The sequence below is a fragment of the Pagrus pagrus genome (genome assembly GCF_965226575.1).
Source record: "Pagrus pagrus genome assembly, chromosome: 17".
In the NCBI taxonomy this organism is placed as follows: Eukaryota; Metazoa; Chordata; class Actinopteri; order Spariformes; family Sparidae; genus Pagrus; species Pagrus pagrus.
In genome coordinates this window covers 29,201,714-29,217,526 of record NC_140201.1, presented here as the reverse complement: position 1 = coordinate 29,217,526, position 15,813 = coordinate 29,201,714, and the positions used below count along the sequence as shown (strand labels likewise).

General features: G+C 42.3%; 1 protein-coding gene across 4 annotated transcripts in view; it reads right to left on the bottom strand.

Moving 5' to 3' along the window:
• The window catches only part of LOC311272994 (large proline-rich protein BAG6-like), a 107,788-nt gene that overhangs the window by 70,833 nt on the left and 21,142 nt on the right, over positions 1–15,813 (bottom strand). For 3 of the 4 annotated variants that reach the window (XM_084379814.1, XM_084379813.1, XM_084379811.1), the window contains exons 7-10: positions 8,153–8,331; positions 2,971–3,100; positions 1,814–2,017; positions 280–505 (exon numbers count right to left, since the gene is read on the bottom strand). In XM_084379814.1, coding sequence (XP_084235940.1) covers positions 280–505; positions 1,814–2,017; positions 2,971–3,100; positions 8,153–8,331 — 739 coding nt within the window. The remainder of the gene's footprint in view (positions 1–279; positions 506–1,813; positions 2,018–2,970; positions 3,101–8,152; positions 8,332–15,813) is intronic. The other variant, XM_084379812.1, reaches the window with a different exon arrangement.

The following is a 15,813-nucleotide window of genomic DNA, read 5'->3' as shown; positions in this document are numbered from 1 at the left end:
CTTGGCCAGTAACTTTGTCATTTTAATCTTATTTTTCATGTTCTGTTCTGTTTTTAGGGTGACTTTAACATCTGTCTAGGGACTACAGATGAAAAAAAGCCTCTTGGCTAATTCTGGCGCGTTTACAGTAATGTTATCAATGTGCACTGTCCCTGTTTTCAAATAAACGTATTATTATTATTAACGCATTGACAGCGTTGTGGCTGGTTGGATCCCATCACGAGATGGGTGAAATACATGAGATAGTTAGTTTCTGTGGTGACATGGCAGCACACATACCGTCTATGTTCATCTGCATCATGACTACCGGTTCCATGGTCTGGTGGGTGATTCGGATCACTTGGGGTCCTCCCTGTCCTTGCTGATGAGTGGCCCCATTTGACTGAAGAGTTGGAGTCTGGCCTGTAGCCTGCTGATGTGGTTGGCCAGCACCCTGAGAGGACTGATGCTGTCCTTCAGTCTGTCTCCCATTAGATGTCATGGTAACTGTTGTCCCTAAGTTTATCTGCAAGAAAGAGACATATTTACATCAAGGTTGAGTATGAACTAATGTAAACAACATCATCATAATGTTAAGTTTGAACATATATCTGTCAATGATGTATAAAGTTGTCTAAAGGCTTACAATAAATTCTCTCTGGTTGTCTCTTGAATGTTGACATTACAGGTATCACTGCTTGCTCACAGTTTAACCAAGTTGCTCATTGGGGGGGCTCAATGCTCAACGCATGAGAGAAGCATATTGACAAATATACAAACACTGTTAGGAAAACCTTCAGCTATGTTAAATGCTACGCTTCGATTAATCTGACAGAATGTACATGAATAAAACTTCCAAGTTTGTAAAGCTTTTGAATGTGAGGCACCTGGTTTGGGAGTTACTGGGCACTTACGCACTTACCTTGATTATAGCGCTACCCGCTGGTGGACGTATCTTTTTTGGTGTCTGAGGTGTGTGCACGGTTCTACAACAGTCCTGAAAGTTGTGCTTACATAACTTTTACGGTTTAGGCTGCAGCACCAATTTCATAGACAGAAGAATAAAATAAGCAAAAATCTGTGCAGTTTCATTGAGGTCTCCCGCACCACTGGTGCTGGGAACCACATTGCTCCCAGTCCCCTCTGGCTTGGGCCCCTAGTTAATTCTTCTTGACATTCATTACTGTTCATATTTTTTCTGAAACAAGGTGGTCCACTGGAAGGGATTGGACTTTGCCTCTGTATATGTGTGCCACAATTTTCGACAAAGAATCAGATATATGTAGTAAATATGGGAAAAATTTTAGGAAACTTTATAGGAAAGAATAGGAAAGAAATTCAGAGAAATGTTGGGAAATTACAAATTCATAAAATAAAGCTTTAATATTCTAATAGATGTTTACAGTTAAAAGCAACAGTTAACATTTATTTACGCTTTCTCTTCCAAATTATTAAGTAGTTTAGAAAAGGCAATAAAGTGAACCATTAGTCAGTATGCACCATGAAGCCACGAACTCATAGCTACCATACAGTAACACTAACAACAGTGCTTTGGCTGCTGCCTGGTTAAAAATTAGCATGGGTAAGAAAACGAATCGAAATGATTCTAAACATCCAGAAAAAACACCAAGAAACAAAAGATCTATTATATCAGATGAGCCTCAATAAATGTCAACTCGATACTCTCTGAACTTGTTGTTCATCACTCTTTTGTACCTGAATTAAGGTTATTTTGTTATGACTGGATTCTTTTAACACAATGGTATTTTGTTTTCCACAGCTGATACAAATCATTCATTATTTCACATAAAAGATCAGTATGGTGTTAACCTACTGGAATGGGCATGTGTGGTAGACCAGCCTGGAACAGGACTGGGTGGGTGTAGTGAGCCATGGGGCGAACCACATACAGGTGCCGTGGAGGAGAGGTTGCAAGGTTACAACGCAGGTCACTGAGGACAACTAAAGTGTTGCCAAGGAGACGCAGAGCATCTCCAACCAAGTTGAGAATGCGCTGGTCTTCCTCTCTTTCTTGGGTCTGTGAATAAAGACAGGCTCAGACAGTTTTAGATAATCATGACAGGAAGCTGGGTCGAAAAATGTAGTAAAAAAAGTCTGTTCTGAGGGTGAAAACACTCAGGTCTTATTGATTAGCACTAATTGCAGTTCAGTATACGGTTAAAGGATAACTACCGTTTTTTACAACCTGGACCTTATTTCTAGCAAAAAATATGATCATTTACTCACCCAGATAACTTTGGTGTCATTTGAAGTTGTTCGGACGAAATTAGATCCAGTGTAGCGCCGGTATATCCATATAATGCGAGTGACGGGGCACTGAAACACAGCCTCGATATAACGTATTATCTGCCACGAAACTAGTTAATTTCACCAATATTTTGTCATGATACGCTAGTGCTATTCCCCTCTGAGTCCAGGCTTGTCTGTTATCAACATCCGGGGTCAAACTAGCAGTAGCAGCTACAGGTAAACAAGCCGGCTGTCGCGGGTGCGCGCGCAGCTCAGAGATGACATCTTCCAGGTCAGAGGTAGTAGGTCAACCTACAGACCCCGGATGTTGACAACAGACAAGCCCGGACTCAGAGGGAAATAGCACTAGCGTATCATAACAAAATATTGGTGAAATGAACTAGTTTCGGTGCCCGGATCACTCGCATTATATGGATATAGGCGGCGCTCCACTGGATCTAATTTCGTCCGAACGACGCCAAATGACACCAAAGTTATCTGGGTGAGTAAAGCATCGTATTTTATGCTAGAAATAAGGTCCAGGTTGTAAAAAACTGTAGTTATCCTTTAACAGTGATAAAGGCGTTACTGGAGGATTTTATGAATGTTAACTGACATGCGAATCAGTAAACAAGTTAAATTTCTGGATGTGCTCCTTCACATTCTTCTTAGGGGTCATATTGTGATGTGAATTGCTTATTGTTATTGTTGTTCTTTGCTTCAGTAGCACTTCCTCCTTACATTATTGTTGTAGTCTGCCGAGGTGGCTGCTCCGAGAATTGAGTGGGTCCTCTCTATGAATGGACGTAACCTCTCCTCCACCCTTCTGACCTCAGAGAGAACCTCCACAAACTCTGCTGGACTCGGGTGACTGAGAACAAATGGGAGGACAGGAGAAGTCAGCACTGCAAAGGCCCTGCTGATGAACACATCGGTTATATCTACATATACAAAGGTTGATGTAATGATGTCTGGATTCACTGCAACATGACAGTCTAAATGGCATAAACAGATTTTGATGGAACATTTAATTAAAGGCAAAATAATGGATGCAACCTTTCTAGCGCCATCTACATTAGGATTGCTTCATCGGATTTGATCAAAACTCGGTTGATCAAAACTCGGTTAATGTTCAGGAGAAGTCTCCAGCTTAATTAGGATTGCTCAATGAGCAAGTATTTGACAGGCCAGGCCTGCATGCACCAATCAATATGGCACCTCCGATTTTGGTTAAAACTAAAAAGAATACTAAATTGGTGAAATTGTATCCACTGGGTTTTGATGTACACGTTTAAGGCATTTGTGGTTTGCAAGTGTAACACTCTGTCACCCAGTGAACACTTAAGATGACTACTGTACTCTAATTCGACTCAAGGAGCAAGGGATGGTTAGTATGAGGTAAAGACAGATACATTTATTCCATCAACAACAAAGAGTGGAAATTCAGATTCAGATTCAACAATATAATCAACAATAAGGAAATAATAAAATATAAAATAAAGTGTCCTCTGACAGCTTATTACTGTTGTTACGCCCCATCCAGGGGTGACTGGGACCAACATGAAGAAGCCCCATTCTCCCCAAAACCCAAGCAGCCACCAGGATGCAAACTTAAAGTAGTTGAAAAAGAATTTATTGTTGCAACATAACTGCGATTTAAAGAATAATCTCAGGATGGACTCAGGCCAACATAACAAACAAAAAGGAATCTAACTCCGGAAAACAGCTGACCTGCCAGGAAACAAACAGAAATCAAAGACAAAGGCTAACCTCCCTGACTGGCCAAAAACAGGAGAAAACAGATCAACATAAATGGCAGTCCACCCCTACAACGCAAAAGTGCAAAGATGCTCTGGTGTGGCTGGTTGGATATGTGAGGAGCTTGTGGACTTTGTCTCTCTGCCTCTCTCCGACACCATCTCCGTCTTTTATAGCCTCGGCTGGGTCCGGCAACCAATCCGCTCTCGGAGGAGGAGGAGTCCGGTCAGCAGGCTGCGTTCAGATAGGACACAAGAGCACACACACACAGACACGCACCTGTACACGTCACAACATTACGACAACAGTCGTAACACTGTCTAATATCAAAGTTCAGTAAGTCCAGTCCAAAGTTCCGTTTGAATCCATGTCTGTCCAAGTCTATTCAGTGTGTATGTATTCTACCCGGGTGGTATGTGTGTATGTATGTTACTGCGCACTGTTCAGGTTATCTCCTCCAGGTGCGATTCTCCATGAAGACGATGAAGATGGAGGATTCTGCATCCTCTCCGATCCCGCCTCGCCTCAGACAGAAAACCCTGGTCGAACTTAACGCTGTCTCGATGTAGATCCAGCAACTCGGCATATTTAAAAAAAACAATCTGCATAGCAGAACATAAAGTTAACTAGCAGTAATCAATTTCTGTAAAGAATTATATCTATCTTTCTCTTTTACTCAAATGTAACTTATAGTACTGACCACAAATGAATGAGCGACTGTATCATGAGACATTAAAAAAACCTCAAGTCACCATTAATGTGTGTCTTTTTAACAGTATTATATCAATCATGTTACACAAATTATTTCTTATCCATTCAATCATGCTTCTCATTCACATTTACAATGAAACATCTTCAGTCACTTCAAAATGAACCAAAACATATTATTTATATTTGAAAAATCAGGAAAAACCCTGTATGTGCAAATATCATGAGCTTTAGCGCACATGAAACCCTTAACATTGAACATGGCGTCCAGAAACGCACAGTGAAAATTACCATTTATACAAACCAAATGCATTTTCAAACTCAATACCCAGCATATTGACTCATTACAACATCTTCATAATATTTACTGTCAACTCCGATTGTTTTTTATAGCATAAGATAGGTTCAATATTCTGCATCCATAAACAAACTGAGAATGTACGTATCTGTTAGCAAGTTAGCAACGTAGCATATCAACCCATAGCATAGGATAGCAACTCACCGGAGTCCTCGGTTGAAAAAAACAAAACACAGCAATTGCTCCGGTCACAGCCGTCCAGGCACTCTCTCTTGACAACTCAAAATCACCTACAGGCTTCTGTCTGTGAAATTAAACAGTACTCTTCTATAAAGCGTCAATAATCTTGCTCGTGAATATCTCGTAGTAGCATCATTGTCGGGCCTTTGCTAGCGTGTCTCCTTCCCAGCATGCAATGCACGCACTACTAGATTTCCTTCATGAATGTACATGAAGCGCCCCCTTGTGGCTACTCAACACAACTACAATCATACACTCATCATAAATTCACACAAAATGAAAACTATTTAGCAGGAAGCCAACTATAAAAAACATTTAGTAAACCCAACTGTATTTTCATAGGGGTTACACAAGGCCTCCAAAGACATTTACATTTAGGGCATTTAGCGACTTACCATAAGTACATTTGTCACAAGAAAGAAACCACAACATATCTCTGTTGATAAAGTAGAAAGGATAGAAACAATATTCAAGCCCTCGTCAGAGCAAAGTAGCTGCTTATTCATCAAGGATACCTTCTGTAAGTACTATGATGTAAGTGCTGAAACATACAAGTGCATATCAGTACTTTTTTTCCTGTTTTTTGGGGGTTTTTTTGTGTGTGTGGGCGGGGGTCGAGGTGAAGTCTGAACAAGTGAGTCTTGAGTCTTTTGCGAAAGATGGCGAGCGATTCTGCTGTCCTGACGTTGGTCAGAAGTTCATTCCACCACTGGGGTGCCAGAACAGAGAAGAGTCGGGATTTCGCTGTGCGTTTTTGGTTTGCTCTCAGCGATGGCGGTACCAGCCGGCCGGCCGATGTAGTAGAGCAAAGTGCTCGTGATGGGGCGTGTGGTCTGATCAGTGTTTGGAGGTAGACAGGTGCAGTTCGGTTGACGGCCTTGAAGGCCAGCACCATGGTCTTGAATCTGATGCGGGCCGCAACTGGAAGCCAGTGGAGGTCATGGAGTAGGGGGGTCACATGGGAGAATTTGGGTAGATTGAAAACAAGGCGTGCTGCAGCGTTCTGGATACCTTGCAAAGGTTTAGTTGCAGAGGCTGGGAGTCCAGCCAATAGCGAGTTGCAGTAGTCGAGGCGGGAGATGACCAGCGATTAAACCAGGAGTTGCGTTGCTTCCTTTGTGAGGAAGGACCGAATCCTGCGGATGTTGTGGAAGGCAAATCTACAGGATCGGGCCACCGTGGTGATGTTGGGGGTGCAGGAAAGTCCGTCGTCGAGGATAGCACCCAGATTCTTTGCAGTCGATGAAGGCAATACTGTGACGTTCTCGACAGTGACTGACTGAGGTCCATGTGAGGGCAGTCTTTCCCCGGGATGAAGAGGAGTTTAGTGAGTTTAGAGGTTGAGCTTGAGATGATGGGCAGTTGTCAAAGCGGAGATGTCTGCCAGACAGTCCGAGATGCGCGTGGCAACATGGGTGTTGGAGGATGGTGGAAAGGAGAGGATAACATCAAAGACTTATCATCAGCATAACAGTGATAAGAGAATCCATGTGATGTGATTGCAGAGCCTAGTGATGTAGTGTATAGTGAAAACAGAAGTGGTCCGAGTACTGAGCCTTGAGGGACACCAGTTTCCAGGGAGCAGGGTTTGGACAAGGAGCCATTCCACACGACCTGGAAGCTGCGTTCTGTGAGGTATGATGTGAACCAGGTTAAAGCAGAGCCAGTAATGCCAAGTTTGGCCAGCGTGGAGAGGAGGAGTTGGTGGTTGACTGTGTCAAACGCAGAGGATAAGTCGAGGAGGATGAGGACTGAAGAGTGGAATGAGGCTCTGGCGGGCCGGAGCGACTCAGTCACTGTGAGGAGGGCCGTCTCAGTGGAGTGAGCAGTCCTGAAGCCTGACTGATTAGGGTCAAGGAGGTCGTTTTGCAAAAGGTGAGCAGACATTGCAAAAGGTAAGCAGACAAAAGACACTGCAGCTGCGGCAGCCAGGTGGTGTGTTTACTGGTGGGGAAACTGCGGCTCACAATCTGCTGCTGCACTAACGGCCGCTGGCTGTTTGTTTTTACAACCGCGAGAAAAATACAACGCCACCCCAGACAACCACTGAACATACAGTGAGGAAATAATAATGTTTCTGTTACGCCAACAGAGATTTTCATGGCCCTGGCTGTCTCCTGGACAACAAGAGGGAGGAAAACTGCTGGGACCTGAGTGTCTGTTCTCAGCTTTCCTCCCCTGGCATACCCCTGGGTGCCCTGGTAGTCCTGCTGTACAACCAGAGGAAGGACGGATTGCTACTGGCTGCAGTATTGTTCTGCAGTTGTACATAGTCCAATCATTAGTTACCAAAGACAAATCATGGCTACTATTTACACATGCATAGGTCATGGCCGGCTACTTTTATTTTACTACAGAAGGAAAGCAGAAGGACCTCAGGTAAAAAGTAAACACAAATTGTGGATGAATTAACGAATGCTGTACACATCACATTTATTATTCAAGGACATTGATTAAGTCATCTTTTCTTTTATTATCGTGATAAATATTGTACTGTGAGCTTTGGGTGTGGTTACATCCCTATTAATGAGTTATAACCATTTTCCTGCTAAGCCATGCCCTGGTTGATGGCGGCTATGTTTTTCGAGCAATCTTTCTCATACTAGAGATTTAGATCTCAGTCCTGCAAAGTTGCATTCCCATTGTCCTGTTGATAAAGTCAAAATCCAAAAAGTTCTGATCATCTTACTATTTAAAAAAATAATTAAAATCTATTTTACCAGACTTTCATGGTCCAAGAGGCTTTTTGTAAAGCACATTGAGCTAGATTTGTGTCTCCCTCACACCATAAGTCAATCAGACTTCCGGTATGAGAGTCATGGCATTTCCAAAATGGAATATCCACTCAACCTGTCCAGATACAGATGACATGGTCAAATCAGGTGTAATCAGACCATTTAATCCACATCTCTGACTTACTTTCGTCCGGTGTTGACTGGTCCCTCAGTCTGGGTGGAGGTGGAGGATGATGGAGCAGAAGGAGAGCTGGTGTCCATGGGTTGTAATGCCTCCCCTCGAACAGAAGAAGAGGGCTGCGCCGATGAAGAGGACTGAGGTACCTCTGGCTGTGAATCGGAGTTACTGTCACTGGATACCCCCTACAACACATTATAGTGCATACTAACACAGATGTACAATCAGTACTGTGGCTGTACGAGGGATGCAGCGATACTGATATCACTAATATGGTCAGACTTTCATAGCTGTTAAGGCTCAGCTACACCGATTGTTTCTGTTCTCACTCTCAGAAAAGAAAGAAAATATAACGGTACATTGCTGTGTAACCAGCTGACTGCCACATCCTGTCACATAATCCCCTCAAAGGCATAACACATGAGATGCTTCAATCTCTTTCATCTTAAAACTGCACTTTTTTGTTTATTATTTTTTATATTAGTTTATTATTTTATTTTGTTATTATATTATTTTGAAATGTATCATTACAAAAGCCAACAAAGAAATGTTGGGTCAAAATACAACAAAACCTCTAATTCAGGTCCAGTTACTACTTTTTTAGAAGGGCCAGATTTGTAAAAAAGTGATGGGCTGGACTTTTACATTGCATATGTCTGATCTGTAATGCTTGTAACTTAATGTGTTAAATCAATGCACTTTTTGTTTTTCTTTGTTTATTAGTTTTCACAATTGAAAAAGAAACATAACTGTACAAAAGTACAGGATAAAAAAAACAAAGCACCTTTTTAATCTTGGGAGTTGGTTGTCAGTTTGATTCTCATAAATTCTCCCTGTTTAAACAAACTGGGTTAAAGGTTTTTCAAGAAATAAAATAATACATTTTTGTGCTTAGCAACAGACGTGGGCTAATTAACCTAGTAACAGGGCCAGAATGAGGTTCTTTAAGGGACACAATCTGTCCACGGGCTGATTTTTTATATCTGTAGTGCTAAACTAATTAATGCATTATAAATGTGAAACCTGGAATTTTTTCCTCAGACTATAGTTGTACCATCAAAATGTATAATCGTTGTATCTCTACTCTGTTGTATTGATTTCTCTTAAGTGATGTAGAATAGACACTAAAAACATCCTTGAGCCAATAAGCTCCTAGGAAAACATGCACAGCTGTGAATTTTAGGGTTTTTTGAGAATATTAATTTTGAATTGAATTTTGTATTAAAGCTGGGGTTGGTAAGTCTGTTCAGAAGCATTTTTTATTATCTCTTAACATCCAGACAGCCATCAAAATATAAAACGCTTTGGGGAAAAAAAAGGAAAAAAATCCATGGTCTCTGGCAGCGACAGGGGTTTTATTAACTTAATCCAATCAATTTTAGCGGCATGACGATATTGTATGGACAGCCTATCTGTCCTTACCTGCCCACCAGAGAAGTCACTTTTTGGAAGTCCAAGTCCAAGTCGAGTCTCAAGTCTTTGAGGGGCAAGTTAAAGTCAATTCTCAAGTCTTTTGTCACAAGTCCAAGTCAAGTCTCTGGCCATCTGATCTGTCCCTAACACTGTATTGTAGGGCTGACCTCCAATAGTCGACTATTCGACGATTCGATTCGGAGAGGTCTGATTTGACTATGAACCTTGTAGTCGAATTGTCGGAAAATGTTGTTATCTAACCAAGACCGTACCATTCTGACTATATGAGGGTGCCCACGGCTGCTGAGCATAAATTGTTACATAGAATGTATTTTTGTCATTATATAAAAGCCTATCTGCCTACTTTCTGTTAATAAAGAGGTTAAAATGATGTGTGCCTTTAAACGGTAGTCTCAGCTTCTTACTACGTATTAGTAAATCACCCACTGCAGTTGCACAATCCAAATAAGCGCAGGTGAGCAGCACACTACAGGACCATTAGCATCTATGGATTTATTGGCTCACAATGGCTACTAAAAAAACATCCAAAGTGTGGGAGTATTTTGAAAAGGTTAAAGATGACCCGAAGAAAGTTAAGTGCAAGTTGTGTCAGCAGCTTCTTTCATATCACACGACGACAACCAACATGGCCTATCATTTGAAACGGGTAAGGCTTGTTAACTTTACAAAACAAACAAACAAACAAACAAACAAAAAACCCAATCTGTCAATAAAACCCTATATTATTATATCATTTTTCTGACAGTTACACCCGCAGTGTCATGACGACAGCTCAGCCAGCACATCTGCATCAGCGGCGGCCCCAAGACTAACGCAAAAAAAACTTGATTTGAGACCACCACTTTCAGAAAAGAGAAAAAAGGAAATTACTGAAAAAATTGCGGAGTTTGTGGCACTTGATATGAGGCCTGTGGGCATTGTTGAGGGTGTGGGATTTAAAGAACTCTTGTCCACACTTGAGCCAGGCTACACCGTCCCTACAAGAGCTACAGTGATGGATGTCGTGCACACAAAATATCTATCGACACGGTCAGAGATATACAAGGCAATGCAGGACTGTGAAGCTGTCAGTTTCACAACTAATATCTGGACCTCGCTTCAGATGGAGGCTTATCTCACAGTCACATCACATTTCATCACCGGAGACTGGCGACTGGAGAGTTTTGTTTTAGAAAAAAAAAAAATGGAGGACAGTCACACAGCCGATCACATTGCATGAGATCATTTGCGAGTGGGACATTCCAAGTACCAAGATCATTTCTGTGGTGCATGACAACGCAGCAAACATGGTTGCGTGCACCAACCAGTTGGTCCAGCAGCCCTCCTGGGGGAATATGAAAGGGGTGCGCTGCGCGGGCCACACATTACAACTCTGCATAAACAGCGCTCTGAAGCAGGACCCCATTTGCCGCACTGTTGCTGCTGCAAGGCGCTTGGTTTCTGATTTCAAAAAAGCACAAAGGCCACCACAGCACTTCAAGATAAGCAGAAACAACAGAATGTTCCTCAGCATAAACTGGTGCAGGATGTTGTTACCCGTTGGAACTCTCTTTATTTGATGCTCGATCGCTTGATAGAACAGAAGGGGCCAGTTTCAGCCGTGCTCACAGATGAGAGTGTGAGCAAACGGTCCGATCGTGACCTGGAGCTATCCACATCACAGTGGCGCACAGCAGAGGACTTTGTCGCTGTTCTTAAACCAATGATCACTCTGACAGAGCTTTTGTCCCAAGAAAATAATGCATCCCTGTCTGCCACTGTCCCCATGCTTATGAATATTAAAAAAAGACATTTGGTGGTGCATGAGGACGAGAGTCAAATCACAAAGATCATCAAGACTACGCTGTCCGAGGAGATGGACAGGCGATGGGAGCTTAAAGGGCCAGGGCTGGAAAGAAGTGTCTACATCAGTGCGGCGGTGCTTGAAACCACACTTCAAGAAGCTCTCCTTTCTCTCCGACGAGGCGTATTCAGTGGTGGCAGAACTAGCTGAGAGTCTAACTGACAGGTCTTGTCAGGAGGAAAGTGACACAGTGGATCCTGGGCCGACTGCCCCAAAACAGGACACTGTGATGGCTATGCTGCTGGCCAGTGATGAAGATGAGGAGGAACAGGATGAGACGAGTGAGATGAAGGCCTATTTGAAGGACTTCACTAAATGCAATGGAGGCCCCCTGGAATGGTGGCAGAAAAACGAGGATAGATATCCAAAGTTGTCAAGAGCTGCTAGGAGATTTCAAACCATCCCCTCCACCTCCACGCCATCAGAGAGCATATTTTCAAAGGCGGGTTTCATTGCCAATAAATCAAGGAGCACACTTTTCCCGACCAACGTGAACAAGCTGGTTTTCCTGGCACACAAACTCAGAAAAATCAGACAACCACAGGTGCAGTAGAACACTTTTCATAGGTGAAGAAGTGATTTTTTTCTTTTTTTTTGTTAACTTAAGCTGGAGGCTGCACGCGGAGCGTCTCAGCAACGAAGACATCCTTTCCTTTTCTCTCTCTCTCTCTCTCTCTCTCTTTTTGCTGCATGTGCACTTTCTGAAGCCCATTCGATTCTGACTTCTATTATTTGTATTTTTTCGTTGTTTTATAATTGTTTTTATTTATACAGGCAGGCTTAGGCTTATTGTATTTCGAAACATATTTATGACATTTTGCACTAGTGCCAGGCTGTTGCGCTAAGTTTAATGTTATTTATTTATTTTATCCCGATTCCCGAGTGTGAACTGTGAATTAAAAGCCAAGAAATAGGTTCCTAACTGAAAGATAAAGTCATGTTTTTGCACGTTGTTGTTTTTGAAGCCATTTTGTTCCTATTTTATGTGAACTTTTCTGATGTTTGATATGCCCAGTTTTGTTCATCTGGCTTTGAATAAATAAATAAAGGTATTTGTTTCACACCTACCATGTTTTTGAGTGTTTTAGCTCTTTAGTTTGAAACGGTAAAAAGTTGCAAATAAGATCTAGCTGCTATCTAAAAAAAAAAAAAAAAGGCAGATTCGACTATGAAAATCCTTAGTCGAAAACAGCCCTACTGTATTGTTAAATCTTATGAATTCAAAGCATGTCCTGTAGCTACCATCCATACAGTAGAGTATCAAAATCAGTTGTAGGATAGCTTTATGGGGTCTACTGCAATGCAATCTGGAGAAACACAAATTAAGAACTCTGTTTCAATTTCATAACTGTATTTTTCAACATTTTGGTATCTGCCCCAAAGGATACATGATGTTTGTCTGTGTTACTAACTGGCTGTATAACCCAACCTCATCATGTATTACATTTTTAGTGTTCAAAGTTTGAGGAAACCATCTGTATTGAAAGTTAAATCACCAACCATGGTGCAAACATGTGAGGACTGATACTTTTCTTATTGCTATTAAACAACAACAAAGAATGAGAAAATAAGAAATTAAAATAAACAATTACCACTAAAACTGAAATAAGAGGAACCATTTGATCTTCTAAATTAGCGCTCTAACAACCCTGGATATGGGCCACATGACTTTTCTGGCAACAAACTTAAGTGCCCTTTAGTGGCTTAAGTCCTGGAAAGTCTCTAAACAACAGAATGGTTACATTTCAAAAAGACCAAGTATGACAGTGTCTTTGCCGAAAGCCTGGCCCGATGAGGACGCATGATAAGCCCTCCATGGCTGAACACCCTCTCCACTGGTGCACTGGTAGCCGGGACAGCAAGCACTCTCATAGGCACAAGATAGAGCCGCGGGAATGCCTTGGACTGTCTTTCCAGAACTCAAGACAGTCCACTTCATCTTCATCAGATGCTACCTGGACATAGCGGACCACACTTTTCTTGGTGCTTTTCTTCTGGTAGCCAGAGAAAATACGTGGAGTTTTAGCTGGTGGTGACTCCTCCTGATCATCGTCTCCACTACTGCTGTCAGGTACAGTCACTTTCCGAGCTTCAGCCAAGACCAGGTCTGTAAGTTTATCAAAAATCATGTTTAGTTAAAGCATCATGGTACTGATATACAGTGTCAAAGTTGTGAATCAATCTAGGAAGACAACATACAATATATTTGGCATTTTTAATATGCTTAATGTGATGTGTGTTATAGTATGTAATAGTTTGTGTTTGGAAATGGTGGGTACACCTACCTATTATCATCTCCTTGACTTCACTCTTCACTTCATCTGGTGCTTGGACATCTTGCTCTAGCCAAAAGAGGCAGAATGATGGATCTAGTAATGCAGACATCATGTAGACAATGTCCCCAAATGGAAGATCTACAGCCGATTCACTGGAGTCATCCAATTTTCACATTTACAAATATCCCCTTACAGCGGCGTTGAAGGGACTTCTGCAGCACTTTCACTAAACCAACCAGGTGGCGAGTAGCATTTAACATCCTGACGAGATGGCTGTAAAGTGACAGTACACAAGGGAGGGCTGCAATAAGGGTCACAACTTTCTCCCCTTGAGTGAGGTCCGTTGCTTGAAGAAATGGGGCCAAAATTTCCAAAGTTCTTTCAGCTGACCTCATTCTCTGGCTGATAAACACAGGCCTTTATGACGATGGGCATCCAGGAGTGTATTCAGGCTTTGAGGATCTGAGTTAGTGACTGCTTCAACAAGGCGCAGAGTGCTGTTCCATCTCGTCACTACAGCAGACGGGATGCTACGGTTGGCTCCATACTCTGCTTCAAATGGCTCTTTTAGGCCAGTATAAAGAGCAAAATTTTGTCACCTTTGCCATTGCACTGTTAGAACTTTTATATCCAGTCCATCTTGCACAACGAGCTGCAGCGAATGTGCAAAGCACTGAAGTAATTTTTGCCGGCAGCTGCTCTGGATGGATTCCACATCATCCTGGTAATCCTCATTTACGTCCTCCCACAGGTCGCTGTTTTCCAGGTCATCATCTTCGCTACTTGTAGCAGTGGGAAAACAAACCCTGAAGGCTTTCTTCATGTTTGATGCATTGTCAGAGATAATGTAATCAAATTTGTGCTTTATGTTGAAGTTTTCATATATTTCCTCAAATTTTTCACTAATCCCCTCACCAATGTGAGACCATGTGAATCTTTCACAACTTAATAGAATTGACTAGAGTCTTGGGTTGCTTCTGTCTATCTCCATGATGAAATAACCACAGTCACAGACACTGTGTCCATTTTCTCTTATTTTGATTTTATCTTGGCCCTTTTTGTCTGGTGCTAGCCCACTCAGTCTTCTTGTTATGGTGCACCGACTTACTGGACAATATTTCTCATCTACCACTGACAAAAAACATATTGACAGTAGCCCCATTCACACTGCTGTTTGCATGCGGGGATCCTGTGCCAATTCTCTGCATCCGCCTATGTGTGAAAGTCTCAGATGCGGCGAGGCATGAAATTTCGCTGCGCCTTTGATGCGCCTCCGGAGGTAGTATCAGAGGCGTAGTATTGGCGAACCGAACCAGTGTGAACGGATAAGCCAGTGGCGCAGAGCGAGGGCGTGTCGATCCGATGGTGTCCACTGTCTGATAACTAAACAGATCCATCACTCAACAAAATATACAGAAATGTCCCACAAAGCAACGTTACAGGACCAAACAACAGTAACGTAGTAACTGGTCGGGTCTTTGGCAACTTATATGAGGAAAAAAATACCGCAGTTATTCGTAGAGAAGTGTCTGTCCGACCGACTCCTCATCACATTTCTGCCCGAAAAACAGCGTCTGTCCCCGGCAAAAAACTTTAACTCACCAACTGTTTGTTTTCACCGCGAAAGTCAGCCCTCCAGACTGAGACTTCAGTGAACTTTCCCCCATAAAACAGCATCCCTCCCAGCGAGTGAAAGAGTCAGACAGCGTCCTGTTGACTGATGGCGATTATGTTATTATGTAATTTAGAGAAAAACGTAACTGTGTCACTTTCCAGGATGTTTGGTAGGTCAGGATCCCAATCACAACACATTATAACAGCATCCATATGATTATAAACAGTAAGCGGGTACATGTTTAGATTAACCGGAGGACACCGGGGGAAACACGTTGAAAAAAACACACAGACGTCATCATCATGACGTGTACCTTCATGCCTCTTTGAGGGGGGGACATCGTACACATCGGGGACATCAACTTAGGACATCGTATAGCCTAATCTTCTGCTACTTAACACATCCCTCTAGCCCTCAGACCTGGTGAAATATTAACCTAAGTCTGTCACATCATATGGCCAAATATAAAGATGCAATCTGCCTATTCTCAGCATTAGCA